At 40.2% G+C, this 12,041-nt stretch overlaps 1 protein-coding gene across 1 annotated transcript in view; it reads left to right on the top strand.

Annotated features, from left to right (window-relative positions):
- Positions 1-12,041, top strand: part of cpne2 (copine II) — a 63,412-nt gene that overhangs the window by 48,353 nt on the left and 3,018 nt on the right. Inside the window, exon 14 of the mRNA XM_061821748.1 lies at positions 6,001-6,237. Within this exon, the coding sequence (XP_061677732.1) occupies positions 6,001-6,237 (237 nt within the window). The remainder of the gene's footprint in view (positions 1-6,000; positions 6,238-12,041) is intronic.

Here is a 12,041-nt window from a genome sequence, read left to right as displayed (position 1 = left end):
AACATGATTTATATAAACCTATATCAGTGACTTCAGAGAACTGTGACCTTTTCTAGAGACTCCCAGACATCGTGGTGAGAGCGGGGCCGATATTCTGGTCACAGAGTTGCCGCGACTGATCAATCTAGCCAGTCTTGGCGATGTCTCTCTCACTGAGATAAGCCCTTAACTTCAAACTATTCAAAATTATATGTTGCTTCAGTACACGGTGAGAGAAGTGTAATGAGCAAAGCTACAATAAAGGAAAAGTAGGGAGCTACACCAAGGCTATCTTAGTTCTGTGGAGCCTCTTTAAGACCAAAACTAAACCCCAATTCCAATTAAGTTGGGATGTTGGTTTAACAAGAATAAAAACAGAATACAATGATTTGCAAACCATGTTCAACCTATTTTTAATGGAAAACACTACAAAGAGAGGATATTTAGTCTTCAAACATTCAATAAACGTTTGGAAGTTGAGGACACTAATTGTTGAAGTTTTGCAGGTAGAATTAATTCCCATTCTTGCTTGATGTAAAGCTTCAGCAGTTTAACAGTCCAGGGTCGCCCTTGTTGCATTTCATAATGTGGCAGACATATTCAATAGGAGATAAGTGTGGACTGCAGGCAGGCCAGTCTAGTAACTGTTCTTTTTTTGTTTGTTTTTTTTTAAACAAAGCCACATTGTTGTAACACATGCAGAATATGGTTTGACATTGTCTTGCTGAAACAAACAGGGACGTCCATGAAAAATACGTTGCTTAGATGGCATCATGTTTCTTCAAAACCTGAATGTACCTTTCGGCATCAATAATGCCTTCACTGCTGTATAAGCTACCCATGCCATTGGCAGTAAGACAGCCCCACACCATCACAGATACGCTTTAGAACTTTGCGTTCCTAACAGTCTGGATGGTTGTTTTTCTCTTGGGCCCAGAGGACACAAGGTCCACAATTTCTAGAAACAACTTGACTTGATGTGGATTTGTCGGACCACAGAACACTTGTCACTTTGCATTAGTCCATCTTAGGTGAGCTTGACCCAAGAGAAGCCGGCAATGTTTCTGGGTGTTATTGATAAATGGCTTTTGCTTTGCATAGTTGAGTTTAAAGTTGGACTTATAGATGTAGCGCAAAACTGTTCACTGAAATTGGTTTTCTGAAGTGTTGCTGAGTCCATGTGGTAATATCCTTTACATGTTGATGTCAGGTTTCGATGCAGTGCTGTCCAAGGGATCGAAGGTCATAGTGATTCATTGTTGATTTTTGGCCTTCCAGGTACATGCAGTTATTTCTCCAGATTCTCTGAAACTTTTTATAGTATTATGAACCATAGATGATGAAATCCCTGAATTCCTTGCATTTGTACATTGAGGAACATTGTCCTTAAATCGTTCAACTATTTTCTATTTTGATCATCTCCCCATCTTTGCTCGTGAATGACAGCAATTCAGGGAGGCTTCTTTTATACCCAAATTATGGCACCCACCTGTTCCCGATTCGCCGGTTCACCTGTGGGTTGTTCGGAACAGGTGTTTGATGATCATTCCTCCACATTCTCAGTCCACCGGCTTTTTTGAAACAGGTTAAGCCATACAATTCAAAGTAAATTATTGTTTTCTTAACAATAGCTCATCAGTTTAGAAATTAGTTATATTGTCCTTGTAGTGTATTCAATTAAATAGAGGTTGAACAGGATTTGCAAATCATTATATTCCCTTTTCATTTGTTGAAAAAAATGTTCCATCATTGGAATTGAGGTTGTTCTTTTGAAAATGGTTTTATGTTAATATTGGTTTATAAATTAACACTGATTCCTTAAATCTTTGGATAATCATGCTTGGGCATTTTTTAAATTCCTGTAATTACTAGGGAGAGAAAGTTGTTTCAAAAAACGAGGTATAAACAAAAATAGAGCTACAAGCTCAGTGAGTATAAAATCTAAACCCAACAAATCATTGTCTACAGTTAATCTTTGCAAATTCAATATAGGTCACAGGGTAACAAATCACTGTTGATCAATGAGATCATTGCAAACGATGATTTTGACTTCCGTACCCTTAACAAGGAGGCATGGTGATTCCGCTGGAAAGCGTTGGCCACACAGTTCTGAGGACCTGGTTTCAATCCCAGCCCTCCCTGTGTGGAGTTTGCATGTCCTCCCCGTGCCTGCGTAGATTTTCTCCGGGCACTCCGGTTTCCTCTAACATCCCAAAAACATGCAACATTAATTGGACACTCTAAATTGCCCCTAGGTGTGATTGTGAGTGCAGCTGTTTGTCCCTATGTGGCCTGCGATTGGCTAGCAGCCAGTTCAGGGTGTACCCCGCCTCCTGCCCATTGACAGCTGCGATAGGCTCCAGCACTTCAGCGATCATCGTGAGGATAAGCGGCTAAGAAAATGGATGGATGGATATCCTGACTGAAACGTAGTTGACAATGTAGCTCTAACACTATTCTAAACGAGGCAAAATCTAACAAATTTTTGCCTCTTGAACAAGTGATGAAATCGGCTAGAAAAGTATGTGTAATTGCTGCGATTTTTAAATCATGAATTCAGTGTACAGAAATTACATTGGGTTATTTTAGCTCTTTTGAATATCTTTTTTGGTAAAGGGTGATTGAAAGGTAATTGTTTTCATAGGTTGTAAACCTCCAAGATACAACTGGAAATTTATGGAGGATTTTCACAACTTCTGTCTGCTATGTGTACTGAATCCAGCTATTTTGCCATAGCCAGAGACTTCAACATGTTGACATTGATTTTAACATGTAGACCGTAGCATGAAAACAAATTCCAAAGAACACTGCAATCTTGGCTCCTTTAACTTCTCTCAACATATAAAGAGTCCAACTCACACTGACAGTCACATCTTAGACCTGGTAATCTCCAAGGATGTTGAGATTTTATCAGAGTATTCGCCCCCAAAAGTTGAGAGCACCTCTTTCACTACTAAAAAAAAGGGTTAGGTCTGAGTGATGATTCTTTCATCAGAACTGCTGTTAGTTAAGAGAAGTTTCAGAACTCACTCTGGATGTCTTCATGTCTTTTCATACCATAAAATAGTTTTGTACGTTCACTTTACCTACCAGCAATTTTCTTTCTTATATAGCTGATTTATTGCTGGAGACTGTTGTTTTTTCTGCCATGAAATTAACTAATGAGTTTTTAATAGGAACATGAGCAAAACAGCAACAAAAACTATTGTAACATACAGTATAAAGTGCAGAAAATAAGTATTTCAACACCCTGGTATATTGCAAGTTCTCCCACTTAGAAATCATGGAGGGGTCTGAAATTTCCGTCATAGGTGCTTGTCCACTGTGAGAGAGATAATCTAAAAGAGAAATATCCTGAAATCCCAATGTATGATTTTTTTAAATAATTTGTGTGATACACCTGCAAATAAGTATTTGAACACCTGAGAAAAACAAATGTTAATATTTGCTATAGTAGCTTTTGTTTGCAATTACAGAGGTTAAACGTTTTCTGTAGTTGTTCACCAGGTTTGCACACACTGCAGGAGGGATTTTGCCCCACTCCTCCACACAGTCCAATAGTGGAACTTTTTTCACCAAGCTGCTTGGCAATTTCTCCGTAGCCCTTTACAGCCATGTGGAGTTCTTCCTTTCAATTTTCTCTCTGATGTCTTCAAACAGCTCTTGAACCAAATAGCAACAAAACCTATTGTAACATGCAGTATACAGTGAAGAAAATAAGTATTTCAACACCCTGCTATATTGCACGTTCTCCCGCTTAGAAATCATGGAGGGGTATGAAATTTTCATCGTAGGTCCATGTCCAATGTGTTTTGTCTGGGTGGACAGGTGTCTGCAGTTAACGACCTCACACAGGGGCATATGATTCAGAATAATACATGGAGTGGCGGTGGACTTTTAAAGGCAGAGTAACAGGTCTTTGACGGTCAGAATTCTAGCTGATAGACAGGTGTTCAAATACTTATTTGCTGCTGTATCTTACAAATAAATCGTTAAAAAAAAAATCATACATTGTGATTTCTGGATTTCTCTTTTTAGATTATCTCTCTCACAGTGGACATGCACCTACGATGAACATTTCAGACCTCTCCATGATTTCTAAGTGGGAGAACTTGCAATATAGCAGGGTGTTCAAATACTTATTTTCTTCACTGTATAGATACAGACAACCATTCGCACATTGATCATCATCAATGAGTGGGAAGTGAATCCATGCTGCCCGCATCCAAGTCAAGCGAGTGTACCACTACGGAATTAGCGACAAAAATTCCCAAGATTAAATTGCCATTTGCTACTGTAAACAGGTGTCAAAATGAGGACAACTGGATGTCTGGTTAAGCAGCACACATTCACATTTTAAAACTGGCAAGATCTGGAGCAAAATTTTTAACACAATTCAAACCAAGAGCAACATGTATTAGAATGATGAGAGGGAACTGGGTCAGTCCAAGCCAAGAAATGGTGAGTAATGTACAATTTGGGGCATGGGGACCATTCCAGGGAGACAGACCCTCAACTGCATCCTGAAGAGTAAGAAAACAAACATTACTTAATTGTAGTTATCTGGCCTGTGCCTTGATTTTACCTTTTAATCCAATACCAGGCAAAAGAGTGAGAGGAAGACCAAAGAAAAGGTTGATGGATGTTGTGAGGGAGGACATGAGGAGTATTAGAGACAAGGATACATGAGATAGGCTTAGATGAAAAAGATGCTATGGCGACCCCTAAAAGGACAAGCCGAAATAAAAAGAAGACTATTCGTCATTTCAGTTAAAACTACTAAATTTGCTTTATTCTTCCCTTGTTATTTGTGGAGTTACGTTCCTTACCCTACACCTTCCCCAGACCAATGAAAATCGACAAATAATTGATTGATTTTTAAAATACCTATGTCTGATGTTATCTTTGTGACCAGGCACAGTCTTTAATTTTCTCAAAATGGACAGGGCACCTTAAGTGCACAACAAGTTCCAAAATCTGTAAGTGTTGTTTTGTGACTAGGCCAATGAAGAACACCTGAACATTACATTGTTAGCATGTATGCAAGATACCATATGATGGTGCTCACAAGGCAGTGAGGAACAACTCCAATTCTACATTTGTAAGCAGAACAAGCTTACATTGCCCCACACATTGCCAGTATTGGGAGCATGGTGGGAAGATGTGGATGTTGTGTTTGTGTATTGTGTCAATTATTGCTTGAGTTAGTTTTGTTTTATTATTTGCTAGTTACGCTATTCTATTTGCTGTAGTGTGATAATTTTAGTTTCAATGTGACACCGCGAATGTGAAGATCTCGAGTAATGAATTGCCTACACGAGCAGTGTGTGGATCAAGTAAGATTCTTCTGCTTACAAATATAAAATTGCAATTGCTCCTGACTGTGTCATGAGCACCATCATATGGTAGTTTATGTACACGCTAAGACACACGCTAGCATGCATGCCAACAATATAACCAATGTGTTCAGTCTACATTACTTATATGGACTAATCACAGAAAATTTTCAAATTTTGGAATTCAGCGGACACATAACGTGCACCACATTATAAGGTGCCCTGTCTATTTAGGAGAGAATTTGAGATTTCTAAGGAAAAAAAAAAAAAAAAAAACTTTGGGAGCAAAATCCGTGAATATGAGGGGCCACAAATAGAAAAGGGTACATTGTAGTTGTGGACTTAAAAGGTTGATACTGGAGGCACTCCCCCATTTTTCCTGATTTCACCTTGATTTATCAACAGTCTCATTTAATAGCACCATTTTCTTTCTTTCCAAGAATAGATTGTGCTCCATAGTGTTAATGGGTCCCAATTTGCTGTAAAAAACAAGTGCTTTTATTTATCTATTTTTTGTTTACTCTACCGGATTCTCGTCTCTCATCCAAACAATCTTTTCCACATCCTGCAGGATATACATCCATACAGTATGTCAATTGTCAGAAAAAAATCAAATGAGGATTTCTCTCTCTCTTAAATCCTCCTTCTACTTCTCTCTCTCTCTCTCTCTCTCTGCTCTGTGCAGCAGTACTTCACTCTCCTCATTATAACAGACGGCGTCATCAGTGACATGGATGAGACACGTCATTCCATCGTTCAGGCATCCAAGCTGCCCATGTCCATCATCATCATTGGTGTTGGCAATGCAGACTTTGCTGCTATGGAGTTTTTAGATGGAGATGCCAGTGTGTTACGGTCCAACACAGGCGAGGAGGCTGTTCGAGACATTGTGCAGTTTGTTCCCTTTAGAGATTTTCGCAATGTGAGTATTCATTTCTGCCCAAGGACTCAACGACCTTTTCCTGGTACCAGTTTACTGTGTCATAGGATTTTGCTCAATGCAACACATACACATGAAACACTTACAGGAGGAGCTCATCGAAACTCAAGCCAATCAATTCCACTCTTGCTTTGTTTGGATTTCCGATGAATGTCCCAGGTGAGAAGTCAATTCATCTTTTTCAAGGGTCAAACTTGCATTATAAAACCTTTAAATACTGCACAGGTATTTTTGACAACATGTCTATATAAGTGTTAAAGGAATGCAGTATACACTCGTGCTATCGGATAAAAGGTCAATCCACTCAGGAACCACACTTGTAACTCAAAACATCTCAAACCATCTTTTTCCATTGAAATTAATGGAAAAGCCAGTCTCCCAAAAAATTATATATTTTTTGGTTTTAAGAAAATTGCACTTTATAATACTGTACTTTGTAAAAACATCAAGTAATTACATAATTAAATATAATGTAAAAACATTTTAAATGCAAATTCTGTGGTTTTCTCTGTTTTTTTCCTTGTCCACCCAGAGGCAGTATAAAAGAGATAAAAAAAAAAGACCCAAACAAAAAACTGACTGCGAGAACTGGTGCCATACTACTGATTTTTTCCCCAAAATGATGAAGAATATCCTTGTGTTTATCTTAGAATTGTCTGTCTATGTGTTTTTTTTTTTGTAAAAGAGTTTTGGACATGTCACTTAGAACGCTCCTTAATGGTCGTCGGATAACTATATGTAGTAAAAGCATTTGTGGTCATGACCTTCCCAGTAATTCACTAAAAATAACGATGGATAACATCCAACTTCAAAATTAATTAGCAAAAACTTAAAAAAAAATCCCAATACATATGACAATGACTCACATTTCATAATAAAAGAAAACCATTTCACTTACCATTTTTTAAATAATCGCCACCCTGCTGCATGTTTCAAAATGTACAAGGTCCGTCTTCACAACTACCTCTTGTCATTTTATAAATTACATTCACAACAGTATTTAGTAAAACAAAAAAACAGAAGGACTGATAAAGTTATCAGGATTCCACCAAAAAATGCAAAACCCAAGAAACCATAATAGTTCAGTGAGGATCTGTATTCTGGTGGAAAGCTACAGGAAAGCAGCTTCACTGCCTGTTACTTTGGCACTGCTGCAGTTGTTTACCTGCCAGAATCAAAATGGTAAGATCTGTTCATCATCTCTCATGAACCAGGAAGTAGTGAACTAACCAATCAGCAGATTGATGAATGCAAAAAATGATGCTACACACACTTTCCCCCACTTTTGTTGACATGTCATCCATTGAGATGGTCTGCACTCCACTTAGGGATGTTCTAGCAATAGATTGTCATTATTAATTTTTTCAAAAGAACAGACTTTCTGGTGCCCCAAGACTCCAATTAGTGTGATATTTTCAGAACTACCCTGGTATGCCACATAAAAAGCTGGGCACTGAGACAGTGACTTTAGAATGCAGGATGAAGACTGGAACTAAATGGCTTGAGATTTTCTCTTAAGTGTTAATTAGAGGGTTTAAAAACTGCAATGTCTTTTAGTTTAGAATAAAACTGTTATGTGCTTTTTTTTTAAAGTATTTAACCCTTACTGAGGCATAAATGGTTGGTAATGTGGTGCCTGAAAATGGAACACAACAATATGATTTTGATCAAAAAAGTAAAGGTCATAGATCAATACAAGACATCATTGGATCCATCCATGTATTTTTATACCGCTTGGCCTCACTAGGGTCGCAGGTGAGCTGGAGTCTAATCCGCTTAACTTCAGGGAAGACGTGGGATAGACCCTGAACTAGTTGACAGTCAACTACAGTGCACATAGAGAGAAAAAATGATTCAAAGCTAAAGACAATTTGGAGTACTGGATGAAACTAACATTTTTCAAATCTGTGAATATGCCAGAGAAAACTATTGTAAGCATGAGGAGTTCATCCACACTCCACGCAGAAAGACCAAAGCACGGATTGGACCCCGTAGCGTTTAGAACTGTGAAGCTGGTGTATTAACCACTCGTTCACCGTGCCAGCAATAATAAAGACACACCAGGATATGTTATAGTTTTGACTGAATTAATATACAGTAATGAATTCTTTTTTAATCTCGTTTGGGTGGCAGGTGATCTGGAGCTTTTCCCTGCTGGTTTTGGGTGAGAGGAGTAGTACACCCTGGGCTGGTTAAAAGTAATCACATTAAAAACATCTGACACAAACAAAGGGCATACAATGTACTCATTTTGGAAGGTTATACACGATATGAATTTCCCAGTACCAACAAGTATCAAATGAAAGCCCAATCAAAGATTGTCTCCACAAACTCACCACATTCAAAAAGAAAGTTAACCCATACTGCTTTCTGATCACTATGAAACTTAGCCACTTGAATAAACATTAACACACTCGGTACAAGTCCAACAAGCTCCACTCACGAGACTATAGTTGGCTCTTTATTCCATTTTCCAAGTTCAATGGGTGTTGAGGTATGAAATGCATGGTTTAGAGGTTAGATCAGGGGTGTCCAATGCGTCGATTGCGATCTCCCAATCTCTGAGGCAGTTTTGGTCGATCGTGTTGACCGTGTGCCCGCCACCCCCGAAAAAAGACCTCAGCCTATCATTCATCTCTTCCCTTGATTCTGATATAGCTAATAAGTCGATCGCACATGCCGAGTGACTGACCGTCGGTTTGACCAATGAGCCTCATTTGACCTGTCACATAAAGGCATGTACGAGCAAGCTTGCTTCCTATTTACTGCCAGTCTCTTGCTTTTTTCCACGACAGTCGCAGCAATGTGCCCCATCCCAGGCAGATCGCAAGAGGCTAGCTGCTTGAAAAGTAGATCATCATCTTTTCCTTTTGGCTTGTCTTGTCAGGGGTCACCACAGTGTGTCATCTTTTTCCATCTAAGCCTATCTCCTGCATCTTCCGCTCTAACACCAACTGCCCTCATGTCTTCCCTAAAAACATCCATCAACCTTCTCTTTGGTTTTCCTCTTGCTCTTTTCCCTGGCAGCTCAATCCTCAGCACCCTTCTATCAACATACTTACTCTTTCGTCTCTGGACATGTCCAACACACCACTGTTTTATAAACGTTGCTCTTCATCCTGGTTCCTTCACTTGCTTCCCGCATTCATCATTGCTCTGGATTGTTGACCCCAAGCATTTGAAGTCGTCCACCCTCGCTATCTGTTCTCCGTGGAGCCTCACTCTTCCACCTCCGCACCACTCATTCACGCACATATATTCTGTTTTACTTCGGCTAATCTTCATTCCTCTCCTTTCCAGTGCATGCCTCCATCTTTCTAATTGTTCCTCCACCTGCTCCGTGCTTTCACTGCAGATCACAATGTCATCTGCAAACATCATGGTCCAAGGGGATTCCAGTCTAACCTCATCTGTCAGCCTATCCATTACCACAGCAAACAGGAAGGATAATCCCTGATGCAGTCCCACCAACACCTTAAATTCTTCTGTCACACGTACAGCACAACTCACCACTGCTCTGCTGACCTCATACATGTCCTGTGCTATCCATCCATCCATCAATTTCCTACCACTTCTCCAAGTCAGGTCACGGGGGAAGTAACTTCAGCAGGGATACCCAGACTTCCCTCTCACAAGCCACATCTTTCAGCTCTTCCGGAGGGATCCCGAGGTGTTCCCAGGCCAGTGGAAAGACAGTCTCTCCAGCGTGTCCTGGGTCGTCCCCGGGGTCTCTTTCTTGTGGAACATGCCCGGGAACACCTCACCGGGGAGAGGTTCGGGAGGCATCCAGATCAGATGCCCCAGCCACCTTCTCTGGCTCCTCTGTAATGTCCTCTACTATTCTAACATGTTTCTCTGCCACACCAGACTTACGCATGCAGTACCACAGTTCCTCTCTTGGTACTCTGTCATAGGCTTTCTCTAGATCCACAGTGACACAATGTAGCTCCTTCTGACCTTCTCTGTACTTTTCCACTAGCATCCTCAACGCAAATAATGCATCTGTGGTACTCTTTCTAGGCATGAAACCATACTGTTGCTCGCAGATACTTACTTCTGTCCTCAGTCTAGCCTCCACTACTCTTTCCCATAACTTCGTTGTGTGGCTCATCAACTTTATTCCTCTATAATTCCCACAGCTCTGAACATCGCCTTTGTTATTAAAAATGGGAACTAGAACACTTTTCCTCCATTCTTCAGGCATCTTTTCGCCCGCTAGTATTCTGTTGAATAAGTTTGTCAAAAACTCCACAGCCATCTCTCCAAATTGCTTCCATACCTCCACCGGTATGTCATCAGGACCAACTGCCTTTCCATTTTTCATCCTTTGTCGTGCCTTTCTAACTTTCCCCTTTCTAATTATTCCTCCTTCCTGGTCCATCACACTCTTCCTTCTCTCTCATTTTCTTCATTCATCAACTTCACAAGGTATTCTTTCCATCTATTTAGCACACTACTTGCAGTCAACAGATTCCCATCTCTATCCTTAATCACCCTTACCTGTTGCACATCCTTCCCATCTCTATTCGTCTGTCTGGACAACCTGTAGAGATCCTTTTCTCCTTCTTTCGTGTCCAACCTGCTGTACATGTCATCATATACCTCTTTTTTAGCCTTTGCCACCTATGCTTTTGCCCTAAGTTGCATCTCAATGTGTTCCTTTTGCCTCTCCTCAGTTTTCTCTGTGTCCCATTTCTTCTTCTCTAATCTCTTTCCTTGTACGACTTCCTGTAATTTGACGTTCCACCACCAAGACTCCTTCTCCCCTTTCCTACCAGAAGACACACCAAGTGATCTCCAGCCTGTCTCTCTGATCACCTTGGCTGAAGTAGTTTAGTCTTCCGGGAACTCCTCCTGTCCATCGAGAGCCTGTCTCACCTCTTTCCAAAAGGAGATACAATATTATTCCTTTCTCAGCTTCCACCACATGGTTCTCTGCTCTACCTTTGTCTTCTTCTTCAAGATCTTCCTCCCAACCACCAGGGTCATCCTACACTCTCCCCTACCACTATCTTACAGTCAGTAACCTACTTCAGAATTCATCTGCATAAAATGTAATCCACCTTCGTGCTTCTACCTCCCCTCTTGTAAGTCACACTATGTTCCTGCCTCTTCAAGAAAAAAGGTGTTCACTCCTGTGCTTGAAAAGCAGATCTTGGGGCTAAAAATTGTGGGTACCCTGGGGTTAGATAAAGTGCATTCTTGCAATCTGGCAATATTTCAAGGTTACTGTGGATGTTGCCATAACTTTTATTTAACTAGACATTTATAGATTGAAAGTTGCACAAATAGCACTGAAGACTTCATGACCGACGGATTTGACACAGCCCAACACAGTCTTCATTCTACATTTTCAATTTGGATTTTAAAGAGTCTGCCATTTGCCCAACAGTTTCTATCAACAAATGTATGTGTTAAACAGCAGGTTATTGTATATTTTCTACATTTCCTTTACTATGCCAAATCTTACAAGGCATGTGACACATCTCTGCGAGGGGCATGTTAGTCATATTTTCTCTGTTCCGTGGAGTGGTGTATTTTACCAGAGGGGTTTGTCTGTGCCCCTGGGCGTAAACACTGATGGCTTTATTCCCCGCCAATCAAAGAACTTAATTATTTAATATGTTCTCTTGCTTAAAGCTCGTTTATAGTGGGTGTGGGGGGGGCTTACAGATTGCAAATTTTGACTGACTGTTACAGTCATATCCTATCTTGTTTGTCAACACGGATGGCAGATGATTGTGAAAGAATGAGTCCCTCAGGAGCTTAGTGAATTCCTGGGTGGA

The sequence above is a fragment of the Syngnathoides biaculeatus genome, chromosome 6 (assembly GCF_019802595.1).
Source record: "Syngnathoides biaculeatus isolate LvHL_M chromosome 6, ASM1980259v1, whole genome shotgun sequence".
NCBI classification, from domain to species: domain Eukaryota; kingdom Metazoa; phylum Chordata; class Actinopteri; order Syngnathiformes; family Syngnathidae; genus Syngnathoides; species Syngnathoides biaculeatus.
Note: the sequence above shows the minus strand (reverse complement) of the source record. Positions and strands in the feature narration are given on the sequence as shown.